We start from the raw sequence: 26,309 nt of genomic DNA on the forward strand, positions 1-26,309 counted from the left end.
TATCAGAAGACCTTGGGTGCAGTAATTCCAAGTGACACGAGTGGAGATTACCACAGGCTTCTTCTGACCATTGTGGACCAGTAGGAGGGATTTTTTTTTAATGAAGCAATTCAAAGCTTATCCTTCAAAATAGTGACTGACCCACATACAACAATATAAACCATCACCTAAGCAAAAAAGCTTTTTACTAAAGACTATGTCAGGGTAATGTATTTGGTTTGCACATGTGGTTATTGCCTTAACTCCAGTGTTATTTTTTTCTCTGTATACAATCAGTGAGTGTAAAGCCATATCATGATAATGTAGTAATAATTTAGTATTTATAAAGCATAATTCTCATTGCTCTTACTCTAATTGGAATACCAAATTGAATAAAAATCACAATCTGTAAAAAAGGAGGGAGGAGAAAACATAGGACAAAAGCTTTACAACATTGGGTTTGGCAGTGAGTTTTTTGGATATGACACCAAAGGCACAGGTAACAAAAGAAAAAATAGGAAAATTGGACTTAATGAGAATTTTTAAATTTTGTATAGCAAAAGACTATCAACAGAGTAAAAAAGCAACCCATAGATTAGGAGAAAATATTTGCAAACCATATATCTGATAAGAGATTAATAACTAGAATATATAGAAAACTCCTAAAACACAACAAAACAAACAACTCGATTCAGAAACGGGCAAAGGACTTGAATAGACACTTTTCCAAAGAAGATATACGAATTGCCAATAAGTACATGAAAAGATACTTAACATCACTAATCACGATGGAAAAGCAAATCAAAACAACAGTGAGATACTACCTCACACCATTAGGATGGCTACTATCAAAAAGCAGAAAACAAGTATTGACAAGGATGTGGAGAAATTGGAACTCTTGTACACTGTTGGTGGGAATTTAAAATGATACAGACACTATGAAAAACAGTATGGGATTCCTCAGAAAGTTAAAAATAGAATTACTATGTGATCCAGCAATTACACTTCTAGATATATACCAAAATAATTGAAAGCAGGATCTTGAAGAGATATTTGTACACCCATGTTCATAGCAGCATTAATCACAATAGTTAAAACATGGAGTCAAGCCAAATGCATTCATCTTGAGATGATTGGATAAGCAAAATGTGGAATATGCACACAATGGAATGACATTCAGCCTTAAAAAGGGAGGAAATTATATAATATGCTACAACATGGATAATTTGCTACAAGCAAATTATATAATATGCTACAGTGACCTTGAGGTCATTATGCTAAGTGAAATAAGCCAGTCTCTAAAAGACAAATACTATATAATTCCACTTACATGAGATACCTAGAGTAATCAAAATCATAGAGACAGACAGTAGCATGGTAGTTGCCAGAGCTTGGAATGAGAGGAGATGGGGAGTTATGTTTAATGGGTACAGAGTTTCAGTTTTATGAGATGAAAAGAGTTCCGGATATGGATTGTGCTGATGGTGACACAACATTATGAATGTATTTAATACTACTGAACTGCACACTTAAGAATGGTTAAGATGGTACATTTCCTGTGTATTTTTCCACAATAAAAAAAATTGAGAAGGAGACTTGGCTTGGACTAGGCTAAAATCTAAATATATATAACCTGCTTAATCTAAATATATGTAACCTGCTTAATCCAGGGTCAAAAATTAAAGAAAAAAAAAATGGGGCTAGAAAAGTGAAAGGCATGCTTTAAATAATTAAATTCATTTTAAAAATAATTTATTCTTATTTAATGCCAAACTTGTTTTCTCTGCTTTGTTGTTGTGTGTGCATGTGTATATGGTAGATTTTCTGGTATTAATTATGTAATTTTGGTTCTTTGCTATTTGAAATGAAATAATAAGTGATTTTTGTTGAATAATGCCACTTTGGCAGTTTATAGTTTACTTATGTAGCAGTGTATTCGTTTTCTGTTGCTGCATCACATATTACCACAAACTTAGAGGCTTAAAACAATGCCCAGTTATCAGCTTACAGTTATATAGATTAGAAGTTAGGTTGAGCTCAGCTGAGTTCTGTTTAGGGTTTCTCAAGGCTGAAATCCAGGGGGTTGGCCAGGCTGGGCCCTTATCTGAAGACTCTGGGGAAGAATTTGTCTTCACGCTCATTCCGACAACAGCGGCACCTCAGTGTTTTGCAGCTGGAGGTCTGAGGTCCATGTTTCCTGGCTGACTGTCGGCCAAGGGCCTCTCTGAGCCCCTGGAGGCTGCCTGTAGGCCTCTTCATCTTTCCCCTCCATCTTCAAAGCCAGCTGTGCAGTGTCAGGTCCTTCTCAGCCTTTGAATCTGATCTGCCGCCCCACTCCCAACAGAAGAATGCTCTCAGCTTTTATAAGGGCTCACTTGATTGGGTCAGACCCAGCTGAATTATCTGTATGTTAAGATCAACTGATTTGGGACTTGAATTACATCTTCGGAATCCCTTCACAACATTCTTTTTTTTTTTTTAATTTATTTGTTTATTAAAAAATTTTTTTAACATCTTTATTGGAGTATAATTGCTTTACAATGGTGTGTTAGTTTCTGCTTTATAACAAAGTAAATCAGTTATACATATACATATGTTCCCATATCTCTTCCCTCTTGCATCTCCCTCCCTCCCACCCCTCTAGGTGGTCACAAACCACCGACCTGATCTCCCTGGGCTATGCGGCTGCTTCCCTCTAGCTATCTATTTTACATTTGGTAGTGTATATATGTCCATGACACTCTCTCACTTTGTCACAGCTTACCCTTCCCCCTCCCCATATCCTCAAGTCCATTCTCTAGTAGGTCTGTGTCTTTATTCTCATCTTACCCCTAGGTTCTTCATGACCTTTTTTTTTTTTTTTCTTAGATTCCATATATTTGTGTTAGCATACTGTATTTGTTTTTCTCTTTCTGACTTACTTCACTCTGTATGACATACCCTAGATCCATCCACCTCAATACAACAAACTCAATTTCATTTCTTTTTATGGCTGAGTAATATTCCATTGTATATATGTGCCACATCTTTATCCATTCATCAGTTCATGGACACTTAAGTTGCTTCCATGTCCTGGCTGTTGTAAATAGAGCTGCAAAGAATATTTTGGTACATGACTCTTTTTGAATTATGGTTTTCTCAGGGTATATACCCAGTAGTGGGATTGCCGGGTCGTATGGTAGTTCTATTTTTAGTTTTTTAAGGAACCTCCATACTGTTCTCCATAGTAGCTGTATCAATTTACATTCCCACCAACAGTGCGAGAGTGTTCCCTTTTCTCCACACCCTCTCCAGCATTTATTGTTTCTAGATTTTTTGATGATGGCCATTCTGACTGGTGTGAGATGATATCTCATTGTAGTTTTTTTTTTTAATTTATTTATTTTTATTTATTTTTATGGCTGTGTTGGGTCTTCGTTTCTGCGCGACGGCTTTCTCTAGTTGTGGCAAGCGGGGGCCACTCTTCATTGCAGTACGCGGGCCTCTCACTATCGCGGCCTCTCTTGTTGTGGAGCACAGGCTCCAGACGCGCAGGCTCAGTAATTGTGGCTCATGGGCCCAGTTGCTCCGCGGCATGTGGGATCCTCCCAGACCCAGGTTCGAACCCGTGTCCCCTGCATTGGCAGGCAGATTCTCAACCACTGCGCCACCAGGGAAGCCCCTCTCATTGTAGTTTTGATTTGCATTTCTCTAATGATTAATGATGTTGAGCATTCTTTCATGTGTTTGTTGGCAATCTGTATATCTTCTTTGGAGAAATGTCTATTTAGGTCTTCTGCCCATTTTTGGATTGGGTTGTTTGTTTTTTTGTTATTGAGCTGCATGAGCTGCCTGTAAATTTTGGAGATTAATCCTTTGTCAGTTGCTTCATTTGCAAATACTTTCTCCCATTCTGAGGGTTGTCTTTTGGTCTTGCTTATGGTTTCCTTTGCTGTGCAAAAGCTTTTAAGTTTCATTAGGTCCCATTTGTTTATTTTTGTTTTTATTTCCATTTCTCTAGGAGCTGGGTCAAAAAGGATCTTGCTGTGATTTATGTCATAGAGTGTTCTGCCTATGTTTTCCTCTAAGAGTTTGATAGTGTCTGGCCTTACATTTAGGTCTTTAATCCATTTTGAGTTTATTTTTGTGTATGGTGTTAGGGAGTGTTCTAATTTCATACTTTTACATGTACCTGTCCAGTTTTCTCAGCACCATTTATTGAAGAGGCTGTCTTTTCTCCACTGTATATTCTTGCCTCCTTTATCAAAGATAAGGTGACCATAGGTGCGTGGGTTTATTTCTGGGCTTTCTATCCTGTTCCATTGATCTATATTTCGGTTTTTGTGCCAGTACCATACTGTCTTGATTACTGTAGCTTTGTAGTATAGTCTGAAGTCAGGGAGCCTGATCCCTCCAGCTCCATTTTTCGTTCTCAAGATTGCTTTAGCTATTCGGGGTCTTTTGTGTTTCCATACAAATTGTGAAATTTTTTGTTCTAGTTCTGTGAAAAATGCCAGTGGTAGTTTGATAGGGATTGCATTGAATCTGTAGATTGCTTTGGGTCATTGCATTTAGGTAGAGTCATTTTCACAGTGTTGATTCTTCCAATCCAAGAACATGGTATATCTCTCCATCTATTTGTATCATCTTTAATTTCTTTCATCAGTGTCTTATAATTTTCTGCATACAGGTCTTTTGTCTCTTTAGGTAGGTTTATTCCTAGATATTTTATTCTTTTTGTTGTAATGGTAAACGGGAGTGTTTTCTTAATTTCACTTTCAGATTTTTCATCATTAGTGTATAGGAATGCAAGAGATTTCTGTGCATTAATTTTGTATCCTGCTACTTTACCAAATTCATTGATTAGCTCTAGCAGTTTTCTGGTAGCATCTTTAGGATTCTCTATGTATAGTATCATGTCATCTGCAAACAGTGACAGCTTTACTTCTTCTTTTCCGATTTGGATTCCTTTTATTTCTTTTTCTTCTCTGATTGCTGTGGCTAAAACTTCCAAAACTATGTTGAATAATAGTGGTGAGAGTGGGCAACCTTGTCTTGTTCCTGATCTTAGTGGAGATGGTTTCAGTTTTTCACCACTGAGGACGATGTTGGCTGTGGGTTTGTCATATATGGCCTTTATTATGTTGAGGAAAGTTCCCTCTATGCCTACTTTCTGCAGGGTTTTTATCATAAATGGGTGTTGAATTTTCTCGAAAGCTTTCTCTGAATCTATTGAGATGATCATATGGTTTTTCTCCTTCAGTTTGTTAATATGGTGTATCACGTTGATTGATTTGCGTATATTGAAGAATCCGTGCATTCCTGGGATAAACCCCACTTGATCATGGTGTATGGTCCTTTTAATGTGCTGTTGGATTCTGTTTGCTAATATTTTGTTGAGGATTTTTGCATCTATGTTCATCAGTGATATTGGCCTGTAGTTTTCTTTCTTTGTGACATCTTTGTCTGGTTTTGGTATCAGGGTGATGGTGGCCTCGTAGAATGAGTTGGGGAGTGTTCCTCCCTCTGCTATATTTTGGAAGAGTTTGAGAAGGATAGGTGTTAGCTCTTCTCTAAATGTTTGATAGAATTCGCCTGTGAAGCCATCTGGTCCTGGGCTTTTGTTTGTTGGAAGATTTTTAATCACAGTTTCAATTTCAGTGCTTGTGATTGGTCTGTTCATATTTTCTGTTTCTTCTTGGTTCAGTCCCGGCAGGTTGTGCATTTCTAAGAATGTGTCCATTTCTTCCAGGTTGTCCATTTTATTGGCATAGAGTTGCTTGTAGTAATCTCTCATGATCCTTTGTATTTCTGCAGTGTCAGTTGTTACTTGTCCTTTTTCATTTCTAATTCTATTGATCTGAGTCTTCTCCCTTTTTTTCTTGATGAGTCTGGCTAATGGTTTATCAATTTTGTTTATCTTCTCAAAGAAACAGCTTTTAGTTTTATTGATCTTTGCTATTGTTTCCTTCATTTCTTTTTCATTTATTTCTGATCTGATCTTTGTGATTTCTTTCCTTATGCTAACTTTGGGGTTTTTTTGTTCTTCTTTCTCTAATTGCTGTAGGTGCAAGGTTAGGTTGTTTATTTGAGATTTTTCCTGTTTCTTAAGGTAGGATTGTATTGCTATAAACTTCCCTCTTAGAACTGCTTTTGCTGCATCCCATAGGTTTTGGGTCGTCGTGTTTTCATTGTCATTTGTTTCTAGGTATTTTTTGATTTCCTCTTTGATTTCTTCAGTGATCTCTTGGTTATTAAGGAGTTTATTGTTTAGCGTCCATGTGTTTGTATTTTTTACAGATCTTTTCCTGTAATTGATATCTAGTCTCATAGCGTTGTGGTCGGAAAAGATACTTGATACGATTTCAATTTTCTTAAATTTACCAAGGCTTGATTTGTGACCCAAGATATGATCTATCCTGGAGAATGTTCCATGAGCACTTGAGAGAAATGTGTATTCTGTTGTTTTGGGATGGAATGTCCTATAAATATCAATTAAGTCCATCTTGTTTAATGTATCATTTAAAGCTTGTGTTTCCTTATTTATTTTCATTTTGGATGATCTGTCCATTGGTGAAAGTGGGGTGTTAAATTCCCCTACTATAATTGTGTTAATGTCGATTTCCCCTTTTATGGCTGTTAATATTTGCCTTATGTATTGATGTGCTCCTATGTTGGGTGCATAAATATTTACAATTGTTATATATTCTTCTTGGATCGATCCCTTGATCATTATGTAGTGTCCTTCTTTGTCTCTTGTAATAGTCTTTATTTTAAAGTCTATTTTGTCTGATATGAGAATTGCTACTCCAGCTTTCTTTTGATTTCCATTTGCATGGAATATCTTTTTCCACCCCCTCACTTTCAGTCTGTATGTGTCCCTAGGTCTGAAGTGGGTCTCTTGTAGACAGCATATATACAGGTCTTGTTTTTGTATCCATTCAGCCAGTCTGTGTCTTTTGGATGGAGCATTTAATCCATTTACATTTAAGGTAATTATTGATATGTATGTTCCTATTCCCATTTTCTTAATTGTTTTGGGTTTGTTATTGGAGGTCTTTTCCTTCTCTTGTGTTTCTTGCCTAGAGAAGTTCCTTTAGCATTTGTTGTAAAGCTGGTTTGGTGGTGCTGAACTCTCTCAGCTTTTGCTTGTCTGTAAAGGTTTTAATTTCTCCATTAAATCTGAATGAGATCCTTGCTGGGTAGAGTAATCTTGGTTGTAGGTTTTTCTTCTTCATCACTTTAAATATGTCCTGCCACTCCCTTCTGGCTTGCAGAGTTTCTGCTGAAAGATCAGCTGTTAACCTTATGGGGATTCCCTTGTGTGTTATTTGTTGTTTTTCCCTTGCTGCTTTTAATATGTTTTCTTTGTATTTAATTTTTGATAGTTTGATTAATATGTGTCTTGGAGTGTTTCTCCTTGGATTTATCCTGTATGGGACTCTCTGTGCTTCCTGGACTTGATTAACTATTTCCTTTCCCATGTTAGGGAAGTTTTCGACTATAATCTCTTCAAATATTTCCTCAGTCCCTTTCTTTTTCCCTTCTTTTTCTGGGACCCCTATAATTCGAATGTTGGTGTGTTTAATGTTGTCCCAGAGGTCTCTGAGACTGTCCTCAGTTCTTTTCATTCTTTTTTCTTTATTCTGCTCTGCAGTAGTTATTTCCACTATTTTATCTTCCAGGTCACTTATCCGTTCTTCTGCCTCAGTTATTCTGCTATTGATCCCTTCTAGAGTATTTTTAATTTCATTTATTGTGTTGTTCATCATTGCTTGTTTCCTCTTTAGTTCTTCTAGGTCCTTGTTAAATGTTTCTTGCATTTTCTGTATTCTATTTCCAAGATGTTGGATCATCTTTACTATCATTATTCTGAATTCTTCTTGACGTAGACTGCCTATTTCCTCTTCATTTGTTTGGTCTGGTGGGTTTTTACCTTGCTCCTTCATCTGCTGTGTGTTTTTCTGTCTTCCCATTTTGCTTATCTTACTGTGTTTGGTGTCTCCTTTTCGCAGGCTGCAGGTTCGTAGTTCCCGTTGCTTTTGGTGTCTGTCCCCAGTGGCTAAGGTTGGTTCAGTGGGTTGTGTAGGCTTCCTGGTGGAGGGGACTTGTGCCTATGGTCTGGTGTATGAGGCTGGATCTTGTCTTTCTGGTGGGCAGGTCCACGTCTGGTGGTGTGTTTTGGGGTGTCTGTGGCCTTATTATGATTTTAGGCAGCCTCTCTGCTAATGGATGGGACTGTGTTCCTGTCTTGCCAGTTGTTTGGCATAGGGTGTCCAGCACTGTAGCTTGCTGGTCATTGAGTGAAGCTGGGTCTTGGTGTTGAGATGGAGATCTCTGGGAGATTTTCGCCGTTTGATATTACGTGGAGCTGGGAGGTCTCTTGTGGACCAGTGTCCTGAAGTTGGCTCACCCACCTCAGAGGCACAGCACTGACTCCTGGCTGGAGCACCAAGAGCCTTTCATCCACATGGCTCAGAATAAAAGGGAGAAAAAAAAGAAAGAAAGAAAGAGGATAAAATAAAATAAAGTAAGATAAAATTAAAAAGTTATTAAAATAAAAAATAAATAATTATTTTGAAAAAAATTTTTTAAAGTAAAAAGAATGGACGGACAGAATCCTAGGACAAATGGTGAAAGCAAAGCTATACAGACAAAATCTCACACAGAAGCATACACATACATACTCAGAAAAAGAGATAAAGGGGAAAAAATAATATATCTTGCTCCCACAGTCCACCTCCTCAATTTGGGATGATTCGTTGTCTATTCAGGTATTCCAGAGATGCAGGGTACATCAGGTTGATTGTGGAGCTTTAATCCGCTGCTTCTGAGGCTGCTGGGAGAGATTTCCCTTTCTCTTCTTTGTTCGCACAGCTCCCGGGGTTCAGCTTTGGATTTGGCCCCGCCTCTGCGTGTAGGTCACCTGAGAGTGTCTGTTCTTCGCTCAGACAGGACGGGGTTAAAGGAGCAGCTGATTCAGGGGCTCTGGCTCACTCAGGCCTGGGGGGAGGGTGGGGTACGGATGCGGGGCGAGCCTGCGGTGGCAGAGGCCAGCGTGACATTGCACCAGCCTGATGCGCGCTGTGCGTGCTCCCGGGGAAGTTGTCCCTGGATCACGGGACCCTGGCAGTGTCGGGCTGCACAGGCTCCTGGGAGGGGAGGTGTGGATAGTGACCTGTACTCGCACACAGGCTTCTTGGTGGCTGCAGCAGCAGCCTTAGCGTCTCATGCCCGTCTCTGGGGTCCACGCTGATAGCCGTGGCTCGCGCCCGTCTCTGGAGCTCCTTTAAGCAGAGCTCTTAATCCCCTCTCCTCGCGCACCGGGAAACAAAGAGGCAAGAAAAAGTCTCTTGTCTCTTCGGCAGCTCCAGACCTTTTCCCGGACTCCTTCCCAGCTAGCTGTGGCAAACTAGCCCCCTTCAGGCTGTGTTCACGCCGCCAACCCCAGTCCTCTCCCTTGGATCCGACCTCCGAAGCCCGAGCCTCAGCTCCCAGCCCCCCGCCCGCCCCGGCGGGACAGCAGACAAGTCTCTCGGGCTGGTGAGTGCTGGTCGGCACCGATCCTCAGTGCGGGAATCTCTCCGCTTTGCCCTCCACACCCCTGTGGCTGTGCTCTCCTCCGTGGCTCTGAAGCTCCCCCCTCCGCCACCCACAGTCTCCGCCCGCGAAGGAGTTTCCTAGTGTGTGGAAACCTTTCCTCCTTCACAGCTCCCTCCCAGTGGTGCACGTCCCGTCCCTATTCTTTTGTCTTTGTTTTTTCTTTTTTCTTTTGCCCTACCCAGGTACGTGGGGAGTTTCTTGCCTTTTGGGAGGTCTGAGGTCTGCCGGCGTTCAGTGGGTGTTCTATAGGAGCAGTTCTACATGTAGATGTATTTCTGATGTATCTGTGGGGAGGAAGGTGATCTCCGCGTCTACTCTTCCGCCATCTTCTCCTTCCAAGCCCACAACATTCTTTAGATTGGAGTTCGATTAAATTACCAGAGGAGGGGACTGTTAGGAGGTCATCTTTAGAATTCTCTCTCTCACAAGTAGTATTTGACTCACAACAAGATTTTTTATAGGTGTTTGATATAAAGTACACAGGACTAAGATTCGAAAGATCCTGGGTTCTGTTTGACTATTTAGTAACTCTGATCCTGGACTATAAGGCTCTTGAGACCAACAGTTGTGTCTTATTCATCTTTATAGGCCTAGTGCCTGGCAGAGTCTGGCTTACAGCAGGAACTTAGAACATATTAAGTCACACTGAGATAATTTTACCCCTTTTTGATTTTTCTTTTTTTAATCTTCATCAAAGTCTTCTTATGAATTAAAACTGAGATGGTTAATGCATGTATAAGTCATTGAAAATTCTAAACCATTACTGTAGGGATAATATACAGCCTCCCCAAAACCCCCCACTTTTTTTTTTAAATCTACCCTTTCACTGAACCTTTTCGAGAACCTTGAGAATTAATACAATATTAATTAATATTAATTAATTAATACAAACAATATTAATTAATATTGTTTGTATTCATACAAACAATATTAACTTTTATACCGGTAAAAGTAGCTTGACCAGGGTCACCTATTTGTAAGAAGCAAAGCCAGAAATTTAAATCCAGTCCTACATGTGAATGCAGCTTTTACTTGCCAGTTAATCATCTCTCTTATTTTTAAAAAAACTTTTAAGAGAAAGTGCTGTGCCCTTGATACGTAGAATTATAAGGGATTAAAGCAGAGGACTGGAGTAAATCGTAAATTGTTTTCTGCTGCCTTAGAACTCATTTAGTCATGTGCATTTTGCTTGTATTCATCTATTGATTTTTCTCTGATTTTTTTTTTCTTGTAAACCCTTACTCTATGTAACATAACTTCTTTTAATTCTATTTTTAGTTGCGAGTAACAGAAATCCTCTTGAATAAATTTAAAAAGTGAGTAAATAGAGAAGACAGGACCAACATGTAAAAGCTCTCTTAGGCAGTACTGCCGTGTGCATTTGTGTGTGCATCTGTACCATTTTCTTCTCTGTAAGAAACAGAGGATTATTTTTCTTTTTTTTTTCTATCTTCATTTTGTTGTTGTTACTGCTGATTTTTAATGTTGGATAATCCAGGGTCAAAAATACCAAGAATATAGTGCTTCTTATCTCAAGAACTTTGGCCTCAAAATGGGAGACGGAACACCCTGGTACCGTAGATTCTCATTTCTGTTGGTCTACAGGGAAGGCTTTTTCGGATGTTAGAATGAAATGGTGGCTTTTTTTCATATGTGAAGCATACTGATCTAGGTATTAAGGACTTTGTTTTATGTTTGATACCAAACTGGCTCCCTGGCGTTGAGTATAAATGATAGATACCTGGACCTTGTACTGTGTGGGGTTGGTGTTATACAGGTAGATTAGAAGGAAGTGGAAGGAAAGAAAACCTATCTGGCTTTGGTTCACAGGGACTTCAGCTGCTTTCCCAAGCCAAAGCCTGGTATCACAGAGTAGAGCTACTCACCCCAGTGGGTTCCCCATTCACGTGATTGACGATCTGGTGGTCAAGCTGAACATACATATTAGAACCTTGCCCAGTTTTCTTCATTTCTGCTTCATTGCCTTACCCTAGATTAGGCAAGTAGGATTCCGTGCTAGTAAACTGGGGGTGTACTATGAAGTACAGTGCTGAAAAGGCTCAGAAGAGAGGTGGTTGTACTCTGACTCAATGGGCATTTGAAACATTCTCCTTAATAAGTTTGGAACTTTGCTGAGCACAGCTACTTAAAATTCCTCAGGACTTTTGTGGGGTTTTTTTTTCCCCCCCTAAATATGTTATAGAATACCAAAGAGGTATATTTTATTTTGCTACTGTCTAAGAAGTTACCTTATAAATTCAATTTAGCTCAATTAACACAGAAATTGTGGCTATTTGCTCACTTAAAGAACATGCCAACCCACAGAAGGATTTTAGAGAATCTTCTGCAAGTGTGCTTTTGGGAGGAATCAATACTTCTTTACTTGAAACCAACTTTGGTTTCCTCGTTTTCCATTCTTTGTGCAGTTAGTTTCCCTGTGATTTAGGATTATGAACTAAGAAGCAATCTTTCTGTTTCAGTATGAAATTTAATACAAATCTTTCTTGTGTATTCAGCGGCCACTGCAGTCATTTGGACAGACAGGAAAAAGGTCTAAGGTATAGTAAATATTTTGTGCTGGCATGCCAAGGGCCTTCCTTCATGCTTGATGAATCTTTGTTTTCATAGAGCACTGCATTCAGTTTAGTTTTGTCATATTTTCTTTGGGGCAGAAAGCTTATTTTGTTTTATTTGGGGTTTTTGTCTTGCCTAGTCGCTTTTGTGCACTGCTTTTATATCTTTAATGGTTCTTCATCTGTAGAGAAAATGGCTTTCTCATCATTCTTTGGGTTTTGAGGTTGGAGTTATTCCCATTCTTGCTATTGCTATTATTTTCAAAACTGCAGTTATTGTTTTCCCTCGTAACAAAAGGTTTTAATGGTATTTAATGATATATTTAACTTGCACATTTCACCTACGTCTGTACATGGCAGAAGCTATTATAAAGAAACTTAAGAAACTCTAGGGGGCTTTTGGATACGCCCTAGATTTATGGAATGTAGTGTTAATTTTAAATACTTTTCTTTAGTCAAGCTCAAAGTTAAAGCTAGTTCGGAGCCTTGCAGTGTGTGAAGAATCTCCACCACCCCCTACAGCAGAGATATCACAGGAGAACCAGGTAAAAAAAACAAAAACAATAAGCAAAAAAAAAGAAAAGAAAAAATTAATTAATTATTTAAAGATATGGAAAAACCTGCTTCCTGGAGAAAATTTTTCATAATGTTAAATAAAATTTATATGTGCATGTACGTGTGTTATATATGTTTTTGCTAAGTGAAACTACTAAGTCCAAGGCTTAGTGCAATGATTTCTCGCTGGAAAAACTTAGAGATCATATAATTAACTGAGAATATGGCTTTAAGGGAATTATAAGTTGTATGGAAAAGTTATATTAAAGTAGTACTTCCAGTTAATGTGACTGTGATGAAATTTGCCCTTGAATTTGCCCAAATTTGATTTTGGCTTTTAGAAATTTGTCAAACACCTCGAGTGTGAAGAGGAGACTACCTAAGACTTCTGCTTACATATCGTTTTACTTAACATGAATGCGTGGTGAAGTCAGTTTTCATATTAGCGTGGCTCTAATAGTTGTCTAATATTTCTAATTCCTCTTCTGTCTATGTTTGCAAAGTATAGAACTAACAAGGCTCAAGCAAATAGTTTGGTTTTTTGCTTTTTATATTCTTTTTAATGCTATGACTTTACTTTTCTGTTAATTTCAGTTATGGATTGATCTTTGTCTTATGTTACATTTGGACGTTTACATATAATTACTTTTGGACCCTCTACCAGTGTTTATCAATGTGATAACTTGGGCTGTTTGTGGCTTGTTCTACTTTTTAAGAGTTTGAATAACCTAAAATCCCTCTGTATTCCAACAATTAGTTTCCAAAGAATTGAGGCAATTTTGTGGTTAAGACACATGACTGAATAAAGGAAAAGAGAAAAAAAGCCATGACAGGTTGTATGTCTTTTTTTTTTTTTATGCTAATTGTACGTTTGTCAATTCAAGCAAAGACTGTTATGCTTTGCCTTGATTTAGAAGATGATGACGTCAAAAGCCTACTGTAGATACTGAAGATAGTTGTCACATATTTAGAATGAGTTCTGTTTTTAAAAGCACTACAACTCTGTCTTTGAATTATAAGAAAAGGACGGTTTTTTGATAGATTATTTATTGTCAATGAAAAACACTTAATATCAGTTTCCTTTGAAGTTTGTTCAAGTGTCAAGCAACATAGGGTTCAAAATTTACTTTTGCTTTTTAAAACTTCTTTTGTACATTCAGAGTAAAGAATGCACCTGTTCAGGGTGGAGCAGTTGGCAATGTAATGTTTCTTGAAAATTACTTTCTTCGTTTTGTTGACCAAAATGTTACACCATCTTAGCCTCATGGAATAATTAGTCCAAGGAGATAGAGGAAATGAGAAGGGTCAGGCATTCATAAGACTGTTAGGCCAGAAAAGGTGCCTTTTTTGAGAACAACTGTAACAAACATGATCTTTGGTTTTATTTGGTACATTTCACCTATCTGAAAAATTATTGTGGGAGGCAGAAGGGGGGGGAGGGTTCTTATAGTACTTCATAAATTTGTCTAGTGAAAATTTATGAGAAAAAATTAATATAAGGAGTATATGTTGTATTTTAATGTATATATTGTTCAAAACAGCTGAGTTACAGCATTTGGATAATGAATAAGGTGGTTATGCCAGAGTTCAGTTATTCCACGTAATATAGTCTTTCTCAATTTCTCTTGGATACACTTAACTTTTTCTTTTAGGATAATAACCTATTATTACCCTCTCTGAACAAAAGATATTCTTTTTAATAGAAAGTCTTTTTCCCAGTCTTGAGTTAACTAAATTGCACCTGAATGGGAATTGGAAAATAAGTTATTTCTTGTAAAATGTACTGGTATCTAATCCTTGACGGCAGAGATACTTTCCAACTAATAATGCTTGCTTCAGAATGTGATTTTTGAGGAATTAATCTGGAATAAAACTCATTGTTCGAAAGGTTGAGAGGCAATTAAAAGAGAGATGTCATTTGTGTCTGATGAGAGCTAATGAGAGGGAAGTGACCTCAAAAAATGATGTCAATTACAGAGTGAAGAGTAAAGGAATTACAGCTACCTATGGAGATACTGCTCTCATTTGAGTTATTTATAGTCAGGAGAGTTCCTGTATAAGGACTTAGGCATTTAAAATATGTCTTGTTTATTTGCTACTGAAAACAAGGGCTCAGTACCATCTGAAGACAAGCCTCAGTACATTATGCATACTGGATTTTTAAATACAGTTCATCTTGATAAAATAGTTTAATATCTGTAATTAAAATATGTGACTTTAGAAAGAGAATTTAGAAATGAAATCTGATAGTCATTATAAGTGCCTTTTAGTGAAGTTCTAAATGTGGAATCTTTTCTTCCAACCAGGATTTTATAGATTATCCTTGAGTAACAGGAATAGAAGCTGTAAGTCAGGAGAACTTCTAAATATTCTACTTCTGAAACATAGTTCTGGGATTCATTTTTAAATATCTGTTTTACAGTTAAAAAAGAATGAGGAAAGTGGATTAGAAAATGAGTCATAATGAGAAAAATGACTGGTTGATGAACGTATGACGTTGATTAACGTATGAGGTTTGGTAAACAAGACAAAGGAGGACTTAAAGCAGGTGTTCATCATTTTAGTGGAAATTGCCAGTGCATAGCTTTTGTCCTATATCCTGAGCACAACTTTGAACTGGGATGGAATGGGAAGCAGAGTTGAAAAAAGATGAAAAAAGCAGTCAGCAACCCCATAGGAAAAAATATGTATATATTTGATCTGAAATTCTTCTGCCAAATACTATTTTGAAAAAAATTATGTGGGGAGAAAATGTGTAATAGAAATCCTGGTGGCTGCAAGTTTAAGAATCCTGAAATTTATATCTTCTTCGATATTGACTTATTGCGCCTACCGTCACCACCAACCCTCACCTAGAAAAGTGAAGTAATTGATTAATATTTTTCATCTCTAAAGAACAACTGTATACAGTAATTTAGCCTGCAAATAGGCTGTACCTTTATCTTTAGTAGAAATGGTCTGGAATTTAGTCTGCCTTTCTTTATAAGTTTGCCTGAATAAACAGAGCTATGTGATTTTTATCTATTTGAGCTGTATGAATTAATTTCCAGTAATTCCTTTGGGCTCTGAAATTGCATATAATGACATTGTTTCAAAAATAAAATGTAGACATAGTTCTCCTTTTCAGTCTTAGAGAATATGGTTACTTTACAAGTAAATATTATATATCACTAAGGAAAACAATTTTTGTTTGAAATCTTTCTGAAACAACTTTGTGGTGATTGACGGAGGAACAGTGATACTAGGCTCAAATAGGAAATAACCGAAGTCGGGGATTTGGTTTTGGAAAGTTTTTATTGACAGTTTTATATGAAAAGAAAATGAAGAAATATGGATTTATAATGGACACTCAAAGTATTTTTTGATAAGTGTTGACCTGACTCTCATATGTTCCTATTGTCATGATTGATGATAATTATCATACTTTTGCTTGACCGTGGCATCTCCATTGCAAAACAAAAGAGGTTAAAAAGACCTTTGTTCTGATCCTCCAAGGGTTTTACAAGTAGATTCATTTAAACTATTCTTAAAAAAACATTTATTTTCTCTAAGATAATTTTAACATTTTTTATCAAGAGTTGATTAAAACGGTAAAAATATTTTAAGTTGCATTCTAGTTTGAAGAATCTAATTGGATAAAATAAAAATCTTTTTCTCCATACAAGTTTGTATTACTCAAAAAAATACAAATGTGAAGTATTAACTGAATCACTTTATATTTTCACTTAATAACTGCTTTTACCTTCCAACAGGAGAAAATTCAGATCCAGTTAACACAATCATTTGAAAAAGAGGAGAAGCCCTCAAAAGATGAAGCAGAAAAAGAAAAAGCCAGTGATAAGTTGCCCAGAAAAATGTTATCAAGAGGTTTGCAATTTATTTCTGTGTTTTTTAGACGAAATTTGAGTTTTACTGTCAATAATTCCATCCTTTACCCCTTGAATAATTTTACATAGTGTATTTCTATTAAAAATGATCTCGAACAGACCGAAGGGATGATAGTGTTCTGGGCAAAATGGCATAAGACAGTTCTGAACATCAGTAAGATGCTTTAGCCCAAAAACTGCAACACATGCAGACGTCACCAAGGAAGGTAACTGTCATGATCACTTATTGGTCTGTCTCTTGTATTGAAATAATGGCATCACTATAACTTGAATACTGATTCCACTAAAAATTTTTTTTTTTAATTCCTTATGATACAGAGAGCTGATGCCAAAAATGTTCAGTATCCAGTAAGAATATTCTTGGAAACCCAGAATGTTTATCTTTTATAATAAATTTTAAGGGACTTCATCATATATCATTACAAGTCTATAAAAATGCTTTTTTAATTTATAGACCCAGTTATGTTGACCAGTTTTATAAACAGCATAGGGATATTACATTTAAGGCGAAGAAATAAACATGAATGTTTGTAAAGAAACATTTTGAAAGCGAGCTTTTTGTGATAGACCCGATCAAATCTAATTGAATATTCTTTCAGAGCTACAGTTCCTGCCTATCTGCAAATTATTGCCTGCACTTATATTTGTAACTGAACTAAGCAGACTCAATTTGCTTCAAATGTAGTTAATTGTCTAAATCATTCTGATTTTTTGCTTGAGACATTTTTGAATATGAGGATTGTGGTGAGTATATAAAAGGATCTTTAAGAATTCAGAACAAATTAAACTGGCACATTTGAGAGATAAATTTTTTTAAGAATGTACATAGACATACAGTTACGTAAATCCATGTCATGCTCGTTATATGGGAGTAGCAAAATTGTGGTCATCTGAATTCATCATAAATTCCATTTTCCTACTTTGTCAGTTTTTTTTCAATGTGGGGCATCTCATTTTATTTTAATATACATCATGTGTAAAGGGAAAGGGATTTGTTTCAAACAACTTTATACTGGGTTTTTGTGTTGTTGTTTTTTAGATTCCAGTCAAGAATACACTGATTCAACTGGCATAGATCTACATGAATTTTTAGTAAATACATTAAAAAACAATCCCAGGTAAAAATTAAATTTATAAGGTTTACATTGCTTCTAGAGTACCATAATTTTGTTATATATGTTTTCATTACTGAGTTAGAATAAGACTAAAATATTTAAAGTACACCAGAAACATTTTAGTTTCTTACGGCTAAGATGTTGTTGGCCTCTATATGCACATGTATAAATATCTTTTTGCATTATGTATATCACCATGATATAAAGATAATTCATACTCTGTAGGAATTTGGGGAAATACAGAATCACCAAGCTATTTTGACTCTTAATTGAGATGAAGAGTTATCATTAATCATGAAATAGGAGAGAGAGAAATATACCTCATGATAAAGCACTCAACCAGGTAACTTAGTCTATTCACTTATGACAAGTTTTTGGACTTAATTGAATGCAGAATTTTTGTTTCTTCTTGCTTAGTTTATAAACCTCCAACCCAAAGATTTTTAAGGTGCTTATTTGAGTCACAACTTTAACTAATTGTGAAATCTTTTGTTGGCAAAATCTTTTGTTTTGCCAAGGTACTAGATAAATAGATTTAGCTTTTTGGCAGGTCATTGACCCCAGTGAGGCAGTCTCCCCACAGACAGGTTTATCCACAACATATCTGACCAACATGTTCATGGGGTAGAAGACTTGAAGGTTAAGAACCCCTCCTCCAGATGTTAGCTTCCCAGAGTGGTAAAAATTTGTGAAATCTTCAGTTCATTGGGTAGGTGCACATGAAAGAAAACAAACAACTCTCTTTAGTATCACTGAGCCTTATCTCATGTCCTGCTTCAAGATACACCTTTAATTTCATTCAGGATTTATTGTTTCAGTACCATCTTGATTTCCTATTTTACGTTTAACATAAACCCCAAGAGGAGACCCACCAAAATGAAAAGTGGTCTCCTTGTAGTATGGGCTGAAGGTGTGTAAGTGTGAGGTGAGGAAGAAGTCAGTCAACTCTGCAAACTTATTCCTCAGTGGTCCCAACTGAAAGATGAATTCATTAGTCCATTGAACAGGCATTTGTTGGGTATATATCATGTGCTAAGCATTGTGCTAAACATTGTAGGTATAAAGATGAACAAAATATAATCTCTGACCCTAAAATATTCACTGTCTGTGTGCTAGGAAAAAAACCCACGATATGTAATTAAAATAGAATAGATGTTGTAAAAGAAGTTTTTCAGGGTGCTTTAAAAACACAGGGAGGGGATCCCAACCTCTGAAAGGATATGGTAAGGCTTCACTGAGAAGATAATGCCTGAGCTGAGTCTTGAATTCAGAGTGCTTTAAACTGGAAAATGAGCAGCACAAGGGAGACAAGAGCATCGCCAGGGCACGGTCGTACGAGAGAGAGGTGGCATATCCAAGCAAAGACGAGATTGTACACTCTGGCTCTAGCAGGGAGGCATGTGGCAAGTGATTCTAGGAAATGAGGTGGAGGGCGTTGTTGAGGAATGAAGGCAGATTATGCAGTTGTCCTCAACCTAGGATAGTACCAACACACTGGGGTGGTCAGTGAGTAAGGAGTGCTACTGGTAAGCTAGGGATGCAGTGATCGACGAAAAATAGTCTTACTTGAGATGCCAGTAGTTCATCATTTGAGAAATACTGAGTATGGCATGCTTCGTGGAGGAGTCATGACAGAATTTTCAAAAGGGTGATGCTATAATGAGATTTGTGTTTTAGAAAGATTACTTTGTCAGTGAGGGGCCAAGTTCATAAGCAAGGACTGTGGGTTGGCGAACACAGAGAAGAATAGAGAGGAAAGGACACATTCGAAAGACATCAAAGAAATACCGTGGCAGGACTTGGTAATTATTTGGATATGGAAGAGTAGTGGCATGTTGGAGCAGAACAGAACAGCTGCTAGATTTCTGGCTGGACTGACAGCTAGTCCCATTAACAGGGGAAGTAAATAAGGGCAAGCCTGAATGGAGTAAGGCATGTTCTGTTATAAATGAGTATAGTTTGAGGTGCCTGATGGAAAGCCACAGTGAGATGAAGTGTGTCGGCAGTTAAAAGGCTCTGGTTTTCAGGTAGAGGAGGCTGGCTGCTCTTACCAGCAGCCGTCAGTCTTCAGTAGAGGTGACTCTACTGGCTTTGTATGAGTTTGCCCAGGGAGATGCAATAAATGACAAGGACGAAATTCTGTGGAAAGACAACGTGTTAAGGGTGGATGTGAAGGAAGAGACCATGGGCGTTAAAGATTGCAAAAGAATCATGAGAACGCTTGTCTTAGAAGTCAGCCAATCGGCAACAGTATCATGAAAGGTAAAACGGAACAATCCATTAGATTGAGGAACTAGGAAGTTGTTGGCTGTTTTAACAAGCCATTTCATTTGCGGTAGGATGGTGGAAACTAGAACTCAATAGATTAAGGAATAGGAGTAACGTAGAAAATACATAGCTAGTTTGTGTAAAACAAGATGGGATCTTAAACAGGCAGAATTTTTCTTTCTTCTGAACCTGTAGGAGAGACATCAATAAGGACAAATATAGAAATCTATATTTATACATTCCAAAATATTTTTCTTTTGTGCAATTCTCTTGTTTTCCTCTACAAATGAAAAAGTTTTAAAGTTATCTGCATATGTGTTTTTAAAGTGTACAATTTAATGGTTTTTAGTATATTCACAGATACGTACAACCATCACTACAATCAGTTTTAGAACTTTTTCATCACCCCAGAAGGAAACCCTGAACCCTTTTACTATCACCTCTCTATGCCCTGAACCCTAATCTAGTTTGTCTCTACAGATTTCCTTGTTTTGGGTATCTCATGTGAATGAAATCATATGTATGTGGTCTTTTGTGATTGGCTTCATTCACTTAGCATAATATTTTCAAGGTTCATCCATGTTGTGTAGCATGTATTACAACTTTAATCCTTCTGTGTATGCATTTTTATTTGAATAAATATATAGGTGAATCATTCATGTAATGGCTAATGAATAAGTTATTACTAATGTCAGTGTGGATTAGAAAGTTGTAGGTAATGTTAAATTTTGTGAGAAACAAAATTTGCCTAATTGATGGCTCAGTGTTCTCTCAATGAAACACACAATTAATTGCCAGATATACGTGGCACAAAATTAGTAATAAGTCTGACAAATTTCCATTAGCGCTTTCAAGATTGAATGTTGCTCAGAGATTTCTTCTAAATGTTAAGCAGATTTACTTTTAGTGATACTAAAATTTAGCTAACGTTTTATTTCAAATTTTTTCTTCAGATCATTAATCTTTTATCTTGTTCTCATCCCAATGAATAAACTTAACCTCAGGTGTTAAATAACAGTTTATCTGGAATTCCTGTTTCAAGAAATATTATCGGAAACTATAATAACTAGTCATTACTAGATTAGAACCCGGGAACCTGAAGTTGTCCAAGATAGAGATTACACTCACTCACATGGTTTTTATACCTGTGTTTGTATTGATTTTATACCCATTTTGTGTAAATTCCACAGTGTACTAAAGAAACATGGACAATATAGGCAACTATATTACATCGCTAATGGAGGGGAGCAGCCCCATGGATAAATCCTGAGAATGGATATTGTAAAAGTAAACTGTATTGTTCTGGGGAATATCATACAATTGTTCTGTGTTTGAAATATTTTCTAAAATTACTTTTACTGGAGGTAATGTTTAAATCATCTTATTTCTTGCCTGTTGCAGATATTTGACCCAGGTCATGTGGAACATTGGGAAGGGGGTGGTCAGATGGAAGCATTGTTGTTTCCTTCTTTTTTATTTGCCACTTGTATACCAGCTGCACACACTTTCTCTGAAGTCAGTTCTGGTATATTGACTAGAACACTGGTAACTAAAAGATTCTTGCCCCTTCATTTTCACTTTAGGTAGTAGTTTATTGGTCAATTTGATTGAGATCTTTGTTTTTATTATTTCTTTAATAAATAGACAGCATTTATTGGTCTATTTTTAAAGGTTATATGATAAGTTCAATGTGTGCCTACTTTTAGGTTCATGCGCTAATAAACCTTATGCCTTAAGAAAAGGAATTTGTGGATCTGTTAGTTTGATGTATGTAATGCTTCTATAAAGGATTATTAATTTTTAACTTATGGCCATTACCAAAATATCTAACCTTGATTACAGATTTGAAAATTTGGAAACTTGGACCAAGGTATAGATATATCATATACATATACATACATAGTATCATATACATACATAGCTGTATGATACAGGCAGGAAGTGTAAATCTTGAGAACTTAGGAAAACTATTTTCCTAACAAGTTCTACTTTTTACTAACTGAAAATTTCGTAAACTAAACACGGAAACTTATTTAAATAAGTGGCCCAGGTAGTAATAGAAAATCCTCTGCAATCCATAGATCTACGTGCGAAAGGAAAAAAAAATAAAAACCTGAATTTGTATCAATAGCTAGTAAAATCGTTAGATTTTGTTTACTTCCATGGAGACAACGGAAATTTGTTTTCAATGCCAGTTCATTCACTGAAGAACATTTCACATATCTTAGGCCTGCTGTTGTGCTCAAACAGAGGAAACGAATTTAAATGCACTGTTTCATGAATGCTGAATAAGTTGCCTGCCTCAGATTCCTTTTTTTCCCCTGCAACCAGTATATAAAATACATTAGGAAAGTTACTGAAAATTATATCATCTCAAGACAAATTGACCCCAAAAAAATTAGAAGAAAAGAGGGTCTTATAGTTAAGTAAATAAGTCCTTTTTTGGGGAAAACGTTATGAAGTAAAAATTTCCCATCCTCCCCCAAAATTTTAAGGAAAATAATATTAAAAGACATGGATGAAATAATCTGATTAATTTATTCCACGCAAATACGTTTGTTGAGCTCCTCTCTATAGTCCAAATAACTATATAATGGTAATTGTGATAAACGCTATTAAAGGTATGAAAGAAACAGGTTCTGAGAAAGAATATAAGAAGCTGTCCTAGGCAAAGGAAACAGCCTGTTCAAGGAACCAGCTTGGCAATTACAGGGATAAGCCAAAATGATAAAAGAGTTTTGTGAGTAAGGGGCAGGAAAAGAAGCTAAAGAGGTAGATGAAGACCAGATCATGCCCACCTTGTAGGCCACATTACAGGTGTTCAATTATAACCTATGAGCAGTGAGAAACCTGTGATAAATATTTAACCAAGGCCATGACATGTGCTCGCTCACATGTGTGTTTCTAAAAGATTGTTATGGATGCTCCAGGTATAACAGATTAGGAGGGAACAAGGGAAGATACAGAGATAATACACTACTATTACAGTAGTCAAGTCAGAGATCTTGATTGCTTGGATCCAGGGTAGTGGCAGTAGAAATAGAAGAAAAATAGATTGAAGATAGATAAATTTTGCAATAGTAATTAACTGCATAGGAGGATTTTAAAAAGCACAGTAATGGGCCAAAAATGCTTCTGGTACAGTATGCCAAGTGAAAGGTAGTGCCACTTGCTGATAATGCAGAATACTAAAGGAGAAACAGGTTTAGGGGCAAAATTGAACGTTGCTAGAATTTGAGTCAAAATGTAATCCTGTTTTCAGCTTTGGGTTTGAAATCACCACATAGGCATGTTATTCTCTTGATTTTTTTCAACGGATATAAAAATATGTATGGTTAATATTACTCAGTTGTATAAGACTTCTTCCACAATATAGAGAGAAGATCAAACTCAGAGCTGATGTATAGACTTTCGGGCAACTTAAGCAGGGGACACTGTTTCCTTTTAAAATTTGAGAGGGATCTACTATATAGTGTTTATTTGGGAGGGAAACATTAACCTCTTGGCCTAGTTTTCTTGATCTATAAAATTTTAGGAACAGAACTGAATGATCTGTAAAGCTACTTCTAGCTTTAAGGTTCTTTGAGGGTTTTTTTTTTGTTTCTGTTTTGTTTTGTTTTTCCCACATGCGCATGACATTTACAGTGAGCACAGGAATACTCTTCTTGAGCCATGTTCTTGGTGTGTGAGCAAGGGGGTCCTTTGGGGAGTGGTACCAGTAACTTATTTTGTAAGTGTGCTAAATAGGACCCTAGTGGTCTAAAGGAGCACATGCAGGTGTTCCCTAGCGTCCTTATTTATTTTACATGTTGGAGGTCTTTGGTTCATTTTGATTTTTTGTGGGAACAATTCCCAGTCTTAAAAATATATAATAGTGATTTTCAGAATGATTTGAAAAGTCCTCTCCTTCTGAATTAGAGTTAGTAATATAGTTCATACTTCTCTGCTCTAGTTCCATTTATAGACTAGCATTGGATTCCCATAGGAGTATTCCTGTTGTTAACTGGCATTGCATGTTCTTTAGAGTACTGTTTCTGTGGAGTTCAGGATGATAACAAAGTCATGAGCCTAACTAAAGATGTCTGTTTTCCTGCTACCTCTTAGCTTTATTGAGTAAGGAAGGACTAATATGCTGTTATAATCCATACATTTGCAGAACAGAATCTAATATAATAATATTTAGCAGATCAAGATATATCTGTTTTAAGAATGGCCACATGATGATAATTGTTGAAATTGGATGATATTCTCTCTACATTTGTGTATGTGTGAAATTTTCCATAAAATTTTAAAGTCATCTTTCTTTTAAAATATTACTTTTTTTTGGAAAGCATGTAAACATTCTAGCATCAAGCTTGTGATGTTCTTCAATATACAGGTTTTACCCCCCCCCCAAAAAAAAGTAGCCCTGTAAATTCAACATTTATGATATGATTAGGTCAGTGTTAAATTTTACATATAAGAGTTTTCATATTTTGTTTCAGGGACAGAATGATGCTGTTGAAATTGGAACAAGAAATTTTAGATTTCATTGGTAATAATGAGTAAGTCCTAACCTTTAACAAGAAAATAAATTGTCATCACAGTTCTTCAAGATTTACTAAGTTAGTTTTTCTTCTACTTTTAGGTCTCCACGTAAAAAATTCCCCCCAATGACATCTTACCATAGGATGCTATTACACAGAGTCGCTGCTTACTTTGGATTAGACCACAATGTTGATCAGAGTGGGAAGTCTGTCATAGTAAACAAAACTAGCAATACAAGAATGTAAGTATCAAGAAATGTAGTTATATATTATCTATGTGTGTGATACTACTTTATCTTTCTGCAGCACCTTTTATCTCAGGTTTTCCACATGTTTTAGCAGCCTAATTCAGCTTCGTGACAACCTTATGTGACAGGACCAAAAAGTAGATTTAACTCACAAGATGTAAAATGCACCAGTCTGGACTGAAATAAGACAGATGAATGAGGATGGGTTTAAAAAAACCCTCAAAGGTCATAATATCAGTAATGTTTAATAACCATTCTCTTATCGATTTTTAAATTAATATAATTTAGATACCTGTGGCCAACCTCAGGCAAATTTAAAAGAAAAAAAAAAAGAGAGCAAACTTTAACACCCTTATATTTAATTAATTTTCTATCAGTTTACTGTCTTTTCCACCTTTGTTTTTGCTCCTTTTCTTCCACAAATCTCAGGATGGTGAGACTTATTGGTTAATCCAGTATCATCCATAATGTTTTGTACCCTTCTGGGCTATGTGTAATTGACTGAGGAAGAAATTTTAAGGAGTTAAGAGGAATCATTTGCTTTAAAAAGTGATACCTGTATAGTATGGTGAAATAGATAATCAGTGCTGATACTTGGGAGCAAAAGGCCCAATGCAGAGGCACCTAAAATTATAATATGTTCACAGTACCTCTTTTGCCTATTTGTGAAGCTAATGCAGTTGAGTTCAGCTAACATTATACTTTGCGGTGGTTTCCTATCAAAAGAATTTTCTATATTAATTTCATGTGTGGCGGCAGTGGATCTGTGATAATGAGCAGCAGACAGCTTCAGATGCCATAAAGCTTTTCAGTTCATTGTTTTTCTTCCTTCCTTGAAGCTAGACTTCTCAGGGTTCTGTCTGTTATGAACCCTTCAGTTTGCACGGTTTATAAATAAATGAATAAGTAAATTCATTTATTTCCTTTTTGTTATAATGGCCTTTACCTTTGTAGCTGTCATATTGTTTGCTTGACTGAGTTGGTTTTCTTCCATTTCAAATAGTATTTTGTCAACTAAATAGACATATTGGTGGAAGCTAGTATTTTTAAATGATTGTTACTACAACTAAAATTAAGTTAATGAAGACATATGTCTTTGAAAAGGATCCCATATTTTCGGGGGGATTAAATTTTACCTGCAAATGGGAATCTGATTTAATTTTCCTATGTCTGTCTTTCAGTCTTTTGAAAATATCCTCATCTTTTAGCTTTTTCCTAGTTACTTATATCATGACTCAAGTGGGATAGTAACCATAAGATATGAGCTGGACTTAAGGTGAACAGAACTCTACTTCATTTAACCAGTACCTTTCAACATTACTCAGAGCTGCTGGATGCCCAAGCATGTGTACATTAGCAGGCATTTTGACTAACATTTCGACTGGTGACTCTCTAAGGTTTTCAGTACAGTGTAACCTCAGTTATTTGAATGCTGCAAGTGATGTCAAGGTTCTCTTTATCCAGATATTGAGAAGTTTAGCTAAACGCAGATGTTTATCATGTACTGAAAGAAGAATGGATCAATAGCGTAATTATTACTAGACATTTCAGATCATTGAAGTTACACTGTATTCTT

At 36.5% G+C, this 26,309-nt stretch overlaps 1 protein-coding gene across 15 annotated transcripts in view; it reads left to right on the top strand.

The window, feature by feature from the left end:
* Positions 1–26,309, top strand: part of R3HDM1 (R3H domain containing 1) — a 190,977-nt gene that overhangs the window by 87,251 nt on the left and 77,417 nt on the right. For 10 of the 15 annotated variants that reach the window (XM_036858052.1, XM_036858053.1, XM_036858056.1 and 7 more), the window contains exons 4-9: positions 12,078–12,119; positions 12,590–12,679; positions 16,442–16,556; positions 17,616–17,694; positions 24,444–24,503; positions 24,587–24,727. In XM_036858052.1, the coding sequence (XP_036713947.1) occupies positions 12,078–12,119; positions 12,590–12,679; positions 16,442–16,556; positions 17,616–17,694; positions 24,444–24,503; positions 24,587–24,727 (527 nt within the window). The remainder of the gene's footprint in view (positions 1–12,077; positions 12,120–12,589; positions 12,680–16,441; positions 16,557–17,615; positions 17,695–24,443; positions 24,504–24,586; positions 24,728–26,309) is intronic. The other 5 variants (XM_036858064.1, XM_036858066.1, XM_036858058.1 and 2 more) reach the window with 1 other exon arrangement.

Source organism: Balaenoptera musculus, chromosome 7 (assembly GCF_009873245.2).
Source record: "Balaenoptera musculus isolate JJ_BM4_2016_0621 chromosome 7, mBalMus1.pri.v3, whole genome shotgun sequence".
NCBI lineage: Eukaryota > Metazoa > Chordata > Mammalia > Artiodactyla > Balaenopteridae > Balaenoptera > Balaenoptera musculus.